Below are 12,922 nucleotides of genomic sequence, written 5' to 3'. Positions count from 1 at the left end.
TTTTACATAAATATGGCAACATTTTGTGACGTTTCATCGTTGCCGACGCGTACTACGGTGTTTTGAGAGTCACCTAAAGCAAACAGAACTTGAGTAACGCATACGGTTATTTTTTATAGTTTTTTATTTCTCGATGCGTCCTTAATGTGCCGGAATATACCGCGTTTACCCTATGAAATCTTACGGCTTGAATGTCATAAATTTTTGTTCAATTGAAAACTTGCTGTTTGCACTTCACAAACATGTCATTTCATAAAATTTTCAACTTGCGCAATCTGCATTGCTTTACCGTTCCCACCAAAATATCTTGCAGAAAAAACAAACATCGTAATGTAAACAAATCAACTAAACGTTTTGTTGAAGATTGCGCATAGTTGCGGTCATGTCAAAGTGGTCAGACTGCATTAACACGTGCTGAACTTACAGTAAAGACAAATTTTATTGTTGCAGTTTGCCTGTTTTAGGGTAAAATTAGAGATTTGGGATAACACGTGCTTGGACTTAGTAAATAAATTCGCGCCTCGTAAATGGCTTTTCATGGCTGAGATATGGAATTCATGGCTCGGTGAAATGGAATCACGGCTTGAAGAAATGGAATCACGGCTGGCAAATCCATAAAACCACGGCTCAAAAAATTCAGTCGCGGCTTGCCAAGTAGATATATTTCATGCCAGGGTTTGATGACACCAACATGCAACAGTCAACAGTGCAGCAATGTTCTTCGAGTTTGATAGGCTAGAGTCTTGAGAGCCTAAGTTCCCAAGTCCCAACACATTCCTATTTAATACGGAATAAATCACATTTGAACTACGTAAAAGTTTAGTTGAATATTATGGAATTTCTTATTGTTGATTAAGAAACCTCTCAATGCTCTCATGATCGGTTAGCCTGGGCTCTGTTTAGTCTGTTGTTGGTATTCACACACAGATGCGCAGCAAGATCATGTCATATTTGTTTCCTGAGCAATACTACAGCTGACGAGCATGAACGTTGCTACTGGTCCAGCAGCTACTAGTTTTTTGTGCATCTAGCATTCATCTGGGCCTCTGGCTAATTTTCCTGGCTTTGTGCTTTGCACTTTGCACAGATTTCACTTTTTTTATTGCGCTGCAGAATTCAATTTTGGCATCCTGCGGAATTAGTGGCAATATTTTGCAGCCCAAGCTATCTGCGGAGTTCAATAACAGGCATACAAATCCATAAGAAGTTGCATTCTTCCACTTAGGGTGGCACGTGGCAGTGTCCAGTGTGGCAGTGGCACTTGCCCTCAAATTAAATTTTGAGTCCTATAAGTACTAAGTAGACCAGCAAAATAGCAAATTATCATGGTCCTGGTCCATGCCTCCATGGATACCAGCATTATCATACAATTATAACAAGATATTACTTTATCTTGAGTAAATAAGGGAATTAAAAAATCTTTGATTTGTCTAACTTATTTGCATGTCCTGTTCTTGTGTTAACCCAAATCTCTAATTGTACCCTAGAAACAGCTACAATAACATTTGTCTACTCTAGAGGCAAATGAACATGTGATAATCTTTTGTTTACATTTTTGTTACAAAATAAATGCAGTCTAATGTAACTTGTAACTGCAAGTCTATCACAATGCTATCTCCTACAAAATGTTTTGGGTTGACTCATTATGCAAGATATTTTGGCAGAAGTGTGCTCTAAGTACTGTGGAATCTAACTATTTTGTGAAATGACACTTTTGTGAACTGCAATTTCTTCAATCAAACAAAAACTCATTACACAGAGAGAGATTTCATGCCAATTAAAATTATATGTTATTAGAGCCATGATATTTCAGAAAAAGTATAACTTTTCCCAACTAGTTCTCTAATAAATCATGTTTGCCTTATTTCCATTCTCTGTCTGAGTTTACATTTGGAGAGAAGTGCCAAAAGAAGCACTTAAACCCAACTGCCTCCTCCCAATTGTAAAAAACATGGCAAGGGATCTGTGATGTTCTGAGGTGCTATTTCCTAGAAATCTGGTAGACCAATGATTTCTCTTCATGGAAGAATCAACTGCCATAACTATTTAGGAATTTAGTTCACCTAATGGTTCAAGCACTGTTTCCAGAGGGGAATGCTATATTTCAAGATGATAATGCCCTGAGCCATTCAGCCGAAAGTGTTAAAAAATATAACTCGGTACTCACTGCAGTGAGTGACAGAGAACGCATTTTCTCGTCAACAAAAACTTGAGGTCACGGACAGACAGACAGACAGACAGACGGACACGGCGAGCACAATAATGTATTTTATTCATAAATGAGAAAATGTGCTAAAAATGGCATACCTCTCCAATCTTGGCATGGCAAAAAATGGCATACCTGAGCATGTTAGTTGGCCACAACAGTCACCAGACTTTAATATTATCAAGCATTTATGGTCGATTTTAGAAATGCAAGTCAGAAGTCAATTCCCGCTGCCATTGTCTTTAACAGAGCTGGTTGGAGTAGGAAGTTTCAACTGAAGAATGGGTTAATATTCCTTTGGAAACAAATCAAACAATTCACAATTTGTATGAATTACAGCCTCCATTCACCTCGTAGAATTGAGGCTGTAATTGCCGCAAAAGTGGACCTATACAATACTAAAATATATATATTGTAGATTTCTTAAGTGTTTTCCCTGTTTTGTCTAACCTCTGTATGTAGCAGCATTGTACAAAAGAAACAAAACCAACCTACTATTAGTTTAAGGTTACAGAAGTTTTCTTGAATTACAAAAGCTCAAATATGACATTTTGAAGTTAACTCCCTGCAACAGAAGAAATAATAAGTGGTTGTTTTATCCACTAATGTGTTTATAGATGGAAAATATTGAATATCAGGTTCATACTTAGATTAAAAATGTTGTGACATAAGAATTACAAGTCAACTTAGACGAGCATGTCTTACCCAGCCCTTTTCCATCTTACCTAACTGGAGTAAGATGGAACTGGCTCCCTTTTTTTGCTCTGTATGGAAAAATTTATCATCAAAAAGTCTGAGTTAAGGCTTAGAACCCTACTACACCAGTGCACAATTTGGTATGTTCAAGGTTTTTTCAGTCATTCATGGTATAGGTGTGCTACTTGCTTGTTAAAGATTTAGGTCCTGTCTTCCCCCATTTAACTATACTCAGTATGTATACGTACTGTTATGGGAAAAATCAGAACCTTGATATTGGTTATGGGAAAAATTGGAACCTTGAAGCAGGGTGGAAAAGTTTATTCCTATTAGATAGAAATAATTTCACTTTCAATGAAGTGATATATGAAAACATATTACATAATTGTACTAATAATAATAAATGCATCTTTGTTTATTTTGACTACAGACTTTATCTATTATTGAATTCATATCAATTAAATGAGTAAATATGTATGTATTTGAACTTTATCATTTGATTAACGCTTGAATAAAGTCTCCAATTTTCTGTCTTTTCAGTTGATTTAATTCCATTGCTGTAGGAAAAACTATTTCTTATGTTATCATTGACTGTGTTTGTGTGTGGCAGTAGACCAGGCTAGGGAACACTATGAGAATGAGGGTCATACGGAGCTTGGTGTTTGCGAGTGTAAGTGTCATGAGTTTCTTTGTTATTCTTTCAATGCTTACAAACACCACTCCAGCATCTCCTACGGCCCTGCACTCTCTGGTGACTCACACTCATAACCACTTGAACCATCTGCAGAACAACATCAAGGTAAGACAGTAACTTGGTGCCCATATTAACATACAAAATAATTTAATATGTTATTTGATTTCATTCATTACTGTATTGATTAATTTGTATTGATGTTGTTCATTCAGTTAATCTCAAGTGTCTGAAATTAACCTTTCTTGAGTTTTTGAAAGTTCTGCTAAATATTTCATGGTTCAAGCAATTCTCTGTAATTAAAGATTGTTCCCCAGTTAAACTACATATTTAACTTATTCAAATGTGTGCCTAGCATGATGTGTTATTTTTATTTGTACAGGAAGAATTTGAGAGTCTGGTATCTGGTCCAGATCCAGAAGTTCTGCAGCAACTTGGTTTTGTTGACAAACCCGTCCTGTACCCACACACAAACTGGACCAACCTCACGACACCTGTTATAGTCACTGCTGTGAGCACATTACCTCAATAAACCTCTTTCTGGTAGATTTGTTCAAAATGTTTTCATGTAAGAAAATTATTTCACCATCAGACTTCTAACAGATATCTAAATTATGTATCAGTTTGCATTGTTAAATGAATGAATGATCTATGTGCTATAATATCAATGGCAGCCAATTTTTAAAAGTCCAGAATTGCACAAACCTAGTCTGGTGTTTTTCCTACTAAATGCAACTTTCATTGTTTAGTTTAATTTCTGCTGTAAAAAAGAGACACTGGTAGTACTTTGAAAGTTGTATAATTTTTCATAGAATTTAGATTGATTTAATTTTATATATACTCATTAAAATTGTAAGAAAATTTGAGATATTATAGGTATATTAAAAATTTAAAACAAAATTACATTGGATAGTCACCTTTTAAATTTTACTTTGGTCTTATAACTTCCATCAATGCCTTATTTGAAAAATGAGAAATAATCAATTTTTGTCATAGTCTTCTTATGAATTTTTGCAAAGAAAATGATTAGCTGCTCATGGCTTGCAGGTATCCAGCTCTGAGATTGAAGCTGTTGAAAATGTTGTGGGAGTTGCAGCTCAAGTTTGTCCTGAGGCCAACATCCTCATCTACACGCTGGACCTGTCTACCAAGGAGACAGCTCTTGTGAGATTATAAGTTAACATATACCACTAGTTAACATAGCAGAGCATCTACATATGATTAAGATAACTTAAACATCAGATAACTCTACATCTTCCTCCAAATGCTGGACCTGACACCTCAGCTGAAGGAACTTGGGAGATCATAAGTTAACATAACATCTATATTTAGTTAACATTACATCTATAATCTATATCAAGTTCAAATAACTCGTTGGACAAAATTCTGCTTAGAAATGCTCTTTTTGTCAGGTTTGTTCTATTAGAGGCAAAAAAATAACAATTTGTTATAAAAGGAATTTGCTGTAATTTGTAATCTTTTACAAAATACCAAAATACTGCGTTAATATACCTACTTTTTCATAATGATTTCATTCTTTTTACAGGTAGAGCTGCTCTGCAACGATACATGTTCTGTGGTGGCCTTTGACTTCTCCATCTACCCGAGTCATGTCAAGAACTGGCGCCTTCAGGCCTACCGCCCCATTATCATCCAGGTGAGGCCTTCTATTTAGAGTTCCCATTAGTTAATATGACATCAATGGGGGAATGTATATAGTAGAAGAATAATTGTCTTATCAAACTGAGTTTAGAGCAATCAATTGTTGCTAGAACTTGAGAGAACAGAGTGTCTTAAAGTTTGTATATAAGACACTGGAAATCAGTTGGGATTGTTATTAATTTTTTAGATTGTTTGATTCCTTGTATTATTACCTTTTGATTCACGATTGAGAGGCAGGTATAGTGTGTGTAGAAAGAGGTCTTATCTTCTTAGGTTGATAAATGTTCATGGTATTGCTAATTTGTAATTCATGATCTATTTCTATTTTATTGTCCTGACCCTTCAGACCAATTACATAATGGTGTTTGATTTTTTGAATAATTGTTGTCAATAACCTCAAAGTTGGAAGATCGTACACTTCATCCATTATGTATAACTAAATTTTCAACAATATTTCACGTCATATCTGAATCATAAACACCAAAGAAAATGAAAAATTTAACAGTAGTATTTCACCTATATTTACTGCAGCAGTAAATATAGGTTGCCAATGCTGCAGTATTTAACATTGGTTGTCGTTGTGCAGGAGCTGTTGGTCAGAGCAGGAGCCGTGCTATGGCTAGACCCGACCATCAGACTCGTGGTCACGTCTTCTCCTGACACAGAGCCGCGATCTCGAGTAAACATGAGCGCTTCATTTGCCTCAGGAGCTGCGAGCGGACAAGTGAACTATCTCTTCGCCAGCCCTACCAGGGACAAGACTGGGAAAAAACCGGCATGGGGGGAAAGAAGTCCTGGTAAAAAACCAACATCTAGTATTAATAACTCTTCTGCATTTCCGAAGGTAGAAGAAAAAACTTTTATTGAGTTTCTGGACATTAACGCTAATGAGTCGGGACTACAGGCTGTATACCCGGCTGATCAAGCAGCTCTGCTCAACATTCCCAACCGTTATGTGCCTGTTGCTGGCAGGTCTAAAGCATCAAATAATAATCACTCTGAGTTTGTGGCGTTGACTGATCAAGAAGTGTCGGGTCATGGCAGATCGCTTCTTACAGTGACCTTCAATGACATGAACAACAAGAACCCTCATCAACGACGGTCTAAAATAACCAAAACTTCAGTCCGCAAAAAGCGGTCATCACTGTACAAAGAAAATACAGTTGTTGATGTGACTAAATCTGAGCATAATCATGATTTGAACGAAGTTTCCAAGGACGAAATTTTGGTTGATGAGACAGTGAATTCCCTGACAAATCATATGCCTATCCATAAAACTGGACTGGATCATCTGAAAAATGAACTAGGAACCGTGTTGGAGACAGATGTTCTGCACAATATCAACATTGATCAAATCCCCATGCCTGCAACGGAACAAAGCGTCAAGCAGCCAATATTGAACAGCTCACAGCAACGTGGCACATTACTGGAAAGCCTGCACATAAACGAGCTTTCTTATGCCTCACCGAAACATTCCTATGCATCATTGAGAAGTACACGTCTGGACGAAGTATCGGAGGACGACTGCCTGCTGGGTGCGTGGCGACATGAGGCTCTTCTGCAGCGTGGGGTGCTAGCCTGGCAGTTCTCTGATCCTCTAATGGGGCGTCTGCCCACCGCAGCCCTCACCCACCCCAGCATGTTCTCTGCCATGCACACCCGCAAGGAGCTCTATGACTTCCATCAGGTCTATACTCTGCATTTGGTGCAGAAATAGCATGCTTCACTTGTTGACTTGCAAGCAATGAAATATCGAGGTATTGACATGAGTCAATAAAATAGTGAGGTGCACACTTGCATGTTAATATAGTAGTTAGGGGTTGCCTTACGGTAAAAAAATAGTAACATTTTGACTTGATAGTTGAGAAAACAGCAATGTGTTGATTTGCAAGGCAAAACTTGCAAGGTTCACTTTAGGCAATTTCGAGCAATGCTGGTATTCTTTTATATCTTTTAGAAGTTTAGGTTGCACGTGCAACGCAACAACGGACCGCATGAGCACTGAGCTTCCTGCTTTATTACTGCTTTATTAAGAACTTTGTTAGGAAGACATTGCTTGTTTTGATGACCGCAACACTGCATTTCCAATATTGTTTTCCTACCGTCAATCCTACTGAAATACCAATGCATAGATTAACATATATATTAGTATATTGTGTTATATAATGTGATGTTACAGATGAGCGACGCTGGCGCTGTGCTGCTCTACAACACAGAGTCTGTCCACCGGCACCTCATGAAGCCTTGGCTTATGTGCAGCCTCTCGTCCCACTGTGTACAGCCCATAGGGGCCCAGGACACGGGCTGCAGGTCAAGTTTTACATCAATTATACCTATGGATAATATGTATGATAATAAACACATACAAAAGCTGGTATATCAAAAAATTTCAAGGTTCTACAAAGTCTTTGAAATGGGCCACATCTCCTATTCTGGCCCTCAGCACCTTTACACAATTTATTCATGCTGTCTCAAGCCACGCCCTTCACTAGCTATGTGGTTCAGTCATTACTCAGTTTGTTCTAGGATTGTAACATATCCCTTGCAAGGAAACGAGTAATCCTCTGAATGTATGATCACTTTTACTAACTACTTTGATCATCTGACATTGTGGCTCGTTGAATAGCCTCAAGTGGTATAATAGCGGAAGTTACCTTAATTACAGTGTAAACAAAATAAATAAAAAACTCGTTTTTTACAAATCATTCACACACAAAAAATGATCCCAACATGTCTAATTATGAGCCTCCAGCGATATCATTATGCCCAAGCGATTCCTTTGTGTATAAATTACTTGTCTGCAATCACATTTTATTTGCAAAGCACTGATGAAATATATTTCGTTATGGAGAAGATACCTCAACCTCACTATTGGTAATTTCAAAGCTTGTGCGCACTATGGAGAAATATTTAAATGCTATTATCCATATTTATCCATACACATTCTGCTAGTACTTACTCAAAATATAAATCATATATCCCTGGAAATTCAAGAGCCGTTGTGCATTAAGGTATGAAACTGCATTTTTCACAAATTATTTTCTTTGCAGGTTCGACAAGAAGCCTCTGTTCAGGTACTCTGGTTGCCACCTGTACGACGCGTCCGCTTTTAACGTAGCGTTGGGCCTCATGCTGGGTCCCCACAACCACCCACACCAGCCCACCTCGGCTGTCATTTTCACTCGCGTTCCCCCCACCCCCGCTCCCGGATCAGACATGGGTGATATTTCCCCCTCCCCTCAATACACGGAGCCCCCCGTCTCAAACATCAGACATTTGCACCGTGGAACACCCAGACGGTGGCCGCTGTCTTCGTCCCCTCCTCTGCGTAACCACAGCGCTGCTGGCAGTGCAGTTGTAGTTGCTGGGGCCGGGAGTTAGCGAGTGTTATTTGTTAGCCGGTCTGAGTTGGCTTTAGTGGCAGTGGTGGTTGCGGCATTGTGAGGTGGAGTTTAAATAATGGCACAAAATTGTAGCTTAATATTTATTTGCCAAGATCGTGTCGTCTTGTCACGCGAAGGACGGTAGACTTGTTTGTCTGAGCTATATTATCTATTGAGAAGGCTATTAATTCTCAGTAATATTAAAGAGAAAAAAAGACAGCTGTCTTTGCACCCAAATGGGGGCGGATAAGCGATAGTCTGAGGCGGCGATCCATCGTGGCCGGGGACTGCTACGTCCGAAACATATACTAAGGATATTAAGCCTGCATGGTAGCCGTAGGGCTGCTTCTGAACAAATGTCCTCAAGTACCAATGAGTAGAATGAATAAGGTTATTAATTTTATAACCTAAGTTATGAAGACAAGAGCTTTACATGTCAAAGTAGAGAACTAGGACTGTATTCGTGTATATGTGTTTTGTGTGCGTGGCTCATGAGAATGGCTAACTAGATGCCATCGTAGTGTTAATTTATTAGCACTCTATGAGAGTACAAACTTGTCTGCAGCCGCTCTCTATAGCACAAAAAATCCCAATTTGGCAAAGAAATTCGTGTGCGTTTATTAGTAATCCAAGAAAATGCCGGTGCTATCTATTTATTGCGGGCAAATATTTTCAGTGTTAACAGAAATTATATATTACAACAAATTATTTTGTTGAATACGCACGGGATTGTTAAGTGTGGCCTAGTGTGCTCATGGAGGCAATAGGAAGCTAACGACGAGATCAATTTCTGGTGTCCTCATTCTAGTCTCTGCATCGGCCATCGCTGCTGCTAAGCTTCCAGTTCACTAGTCAAAGATAACAGAGAGACATTCTTCTTGTCTCGGGAAGTTGTTTACAATCTGATGTTTGCTGAGAAGCGCTAGTCTGAGAATCATCTTGACAGTTAGATTTCTCTCATTGGCCACAAAATTCAAGAACTACCAATGGAATATGTGTAATTATTTTTCTTATTGATGTTAAAATATTTCGGTTTATCGTTCAGTGGCAATACTGCACAATTAGTTTAAGATTGGTTAAACTCAGTTTATCCTTAGAATTTTGGGTATAAATGTGCTAACTTGCTGTACGTTTATTCTTTATTGTGACCGATGGCTATCATCAAGTAATATCGGTCAGTGGTGCTACGATGTAAGCATAAAGATTGGGCCTCATCAATTTTGATGCTCACCAATAACAGTGTCATCAATCTTGCAGCTCATTGAAGTCAGCATTTGTCCTCAAGTCTCATCTTTGTGCTGACATGCTTGTGTGTCAGAACCTAAGCTGACAATGACTTGCCTGAGATGGGAGATATATTTGCGGCCGCTATTCTCATGGTAATTCATTTTCTGTCATTCTTTTATTGTGAACTAGCAACCTTTCCCTGAAGAAATATCATCATACCCAATCAAAATTTTAGTTAAATTTCAACTGCATATCCCTGAGCGACAGCATCAGTTTCTTTGATGTGCCATGTTCCTGCATCCTTGCTTGTTGAATCGGAAGCGCTTTGTGTGATGCGAGTCTAGTCGTTTTCTGTGTTTTCCTCTGTGTTGTTAATGGTCGTGAATATTATTCCTCTTGATTGTATAAATACCTGTATTTTCCTTACATGTGATATTGCCTATGTCAGATAACCCTCGACCGTGGGTAATTTTTTTTATCAAGCCATGATTAATAACGTTATTGTTGTGTCTATTGAATTGTATTATGTGCTTATGGCCCGCTGAATTGGTAACATGCTTGTTGATTTGTGGAGCCATCTATTGTGGAACCCCTGGCCCATGCCTCGTTGGTTTCTAAGTCTGTGTTGTGTTTAGCAAACTAGTCCCGAGCGCCCACATCGAATTATTCTTTGAACTTATTGTTGATGGTACGCACTCATATGCCTTATGTTTAAAGATTAGCAATAAGCTATTTATTTCATGTATTGTTTGTGTGACGTTGGCAGCTAGCGGCTACTCTCATTCCTGCTGTAATTTAGCATCTTGTGTGGCAGCGATTCACAGAGCGCGGTGGCTCAAGAGTTCGTCAAGATTTAATGAACTTCTTTGAACATATAAAACATATTACGATAGATTATCTATGCTTGTCATATTGTATCCTCGAGTTTTTGTGAAAAAATAGGTTTAGTTATGATTTAAAGCATTTTCAATTATTTACATTCATTGACAAATCTCAATGATGAACGGCTATTTAAATTGAACCTGTTTTCAAATGAGGGATATTTCCTTGATAGTACCAGTGGAACTATAGTATAAATAATATGTAACTGACCAGAAAAATTTGAATGTCTCCAGATAAGATTTTTTAGCACTTGTGGCCGCGTCCTCATAATAAAATTGAGTATGTCTGCCACATTGCACTCAATGTTTGCATTCCTGCATGCAACATTTTGCACAGAATGCGTTTTCTCTAAAGAAAGACGTGATTATTCACAAACAATATAGAATTAATTTCTTAATTACTTCAATGGCAATTAAGGCGAATGAATTCCTAGTCATAGCTTCATCAAGACTCCTTAACATCTCAGGCCAATTTTTCACCATTCTCTCAAACCTCACAAGCATCCAGATTCTCTTGAAGGTTGATTTGCTTTTTTGATTAGTTTATAGGCATTTAAATTATTTGTTGTGTACAGACATGTTACTTTAAATTTTGATGACGTGTGTGCGCTATGCCTGATCATTTTTTTACTGTACTTGTTTGCTTGTAATTTATCACTGTTGCTTAGCGATTTATGTAACGTGTGCTTGCGAGACTTAAATCAAAACTGAGCCTGTGATGGATAAGCGGCAGCAGTTAGAAAACTTGAGTGTCTACTTTGATGTGTATCATAAAGAAAAAAATTTACTTGACTCAAATTAAGTTGAAGTTTTACACAATGATAGATTCTCTGTATCGTGTGTACGATGCACCGTAAACCATTGTCTATATTGCTTGTAGTGCTGTACTGGTCCGTGTGTGGCAGCTCGATGCAACACCCAAAAGCTTGCCATGCCCTACTGAACTCGGTGCTAAGATTCCTCCGGTTTCAAATAGATCTCTACGAAGGTATTTCATTAATTAATTCAACGAAACCCGAAATTTCTTGAAATAGATCAACAAAACCTGTGAATTTTATGAGGATATTCAAGAGAACTGGAGAATTTCATGAAGTAAATGATTTAAAAATATTAATTTCAAGAAATAATTAGCGTAATGCTGCTATTCGATTGTGCATAAACGTCCCTGAGTGCGCGAAGGGTTCACAATTCAGTATAAGCGTCTCTTTTTCTACCATTGATTCGTGCTCATTATTGACTCATGTTAACTTATTCATACATATTTAGCCATATTCGTGAATATTGTTCCACTGTGCACATAATTGATAATTGCTTGACTTTTTAGTCCGGTGCAAAGGCGTCGTGGAGAACCCTTCATGTTGGATCTGAACGAGTTTAGAATTCAGGATATTCAGTTGTTTTTTGACTAAATGATAGCAAAACTTTTTTTGGTACTCGATATTTCCTCGCGATGTATTTCACACATTTGTGGTTTAGATGCAATATTGCGGTGCTGCAATCCTATCTTTGTACTGGGTGCTTGCTTTTTAATAATTAGAATTACGTTACTAGTTTATTCATTGCCTGTAGAATTTATTAACGTATATTTGTATTTTTTGTATTAGATCGTTCTAAACACACCGACTACAGCCAGCTTGAATTGTGTCTTGTTCAAGTTGCACTTGAACCATCATCCTCTAGTCACGTTAGTTTACAATCACTCTCAATTCAAATCAAACATTTGCGATTATGCGCTAGAATTTTTATTATCAAAGTCGTAAGGCGGGATGGGATTATTATTCTGTTGGACCCAGGATTATGGCGGGCAACCACCATACTTTTTCGTTGCCATCATTCAAAAAAAGCCTTCAAATTTGTATAAGTAAACTAGTCGCGTATTGTGGATACCACAGATATTATGACACATGAGATATTAACTAGAGCCGCACTATCAGATATTGTTACGATTTCGTGATTCTAACAGCCAACCACTGAAGGATTTTCAACTTGAAAACCAACTTCTCGAAAACGAGAAATTGGCCGATACGTGTACTTGGGCCGCTACGTGTACTTGGGCCGCTACGTGTACTTGGGCCGCTACGTGTACTTGGGCCGCTACGTGTACTTGGGCCGCTACGTGTACTTGGGCCGCTACATGTACTTTGGCCGCTAAATGTACTAAGGCCGCTAAATGTAC

The 12,922-nt window shown here is 38.1% G+C and overlaps 1 protein-coding gene across 1 annotated transcript; it reads left to right on the top strand.

Moving 5' to 3' along the window:
- The first annotated feature begins 3,441 nt into the window (after positions 1-3,441).
- On the top strand, positions 3,442-10,148 carry LOC108682497. Its single transcript, XM_018171665.2, has 7 exons — positions 3,442-3,701; positions 3,976-4,104; positions 4,641-4,757; positions 5,140-5,250; positions 5,842-6,942; positions 7,435-7,565; positions 8,306-10,148. The coding sequence occupies exons 1-7, from the start codon at positions 3,534-3,536 to the stop codon at positions 8,634-8,636; spliced, it is 2,088 nt and encodes a 695-aa protein (XP_018027154.1). The 5' UTR covers positions 3,442-3,533; the 3' UTR covers positions 8,637-10,148.
- Positions 10,149-12,922: the final 2,774 nt, after the last annotated feature.

This window comes from Hyalella azteca, unplaced genomic scaffold (assembly GCF_000764305.2).
Source record: "Hyalella azteca isolate HAZT.00-mixed unplaced genomic scaffold, Hazt_2.0.2 contig9175, whole genome shotgun sequence".
Taxonomy (NCBI): domain Eukaryota; kingdom Metazoa; phylum Arthropoda; class Malacostraca; order Amphipoda; family Hyalellidae; genus Hyalella; species Hyalella azteca.
The sequence above is the reverse complement of the archived record's forward strand: the minus strand, read 5'-3'. Positions and strand labels throughout refer to the sequence as shown.

Coding starts and splice junctions, on each gene's coding strand:
- LOC108682497 (XM_018171665.2), top strand. CDS start 3,534: ATGAGAATGAGGGTCATACGGAGCTTGGTGTTTGCGAGTGTAAGTGTC. Junction 3,702..3,975: donor ATCTGCAGAACAACATCAAG/GTAAGACAGTAA, acceptor TTATTTGTACAG/GAAGAATTTGAGAGTCTGGT. Junction 6,943..7,434: donor AGCTCTATGACTTCCATCAG/GTCTATACTCTG, acceptor GTGATGTTACAG/ATGAGCGACGCTGGCGCTGT.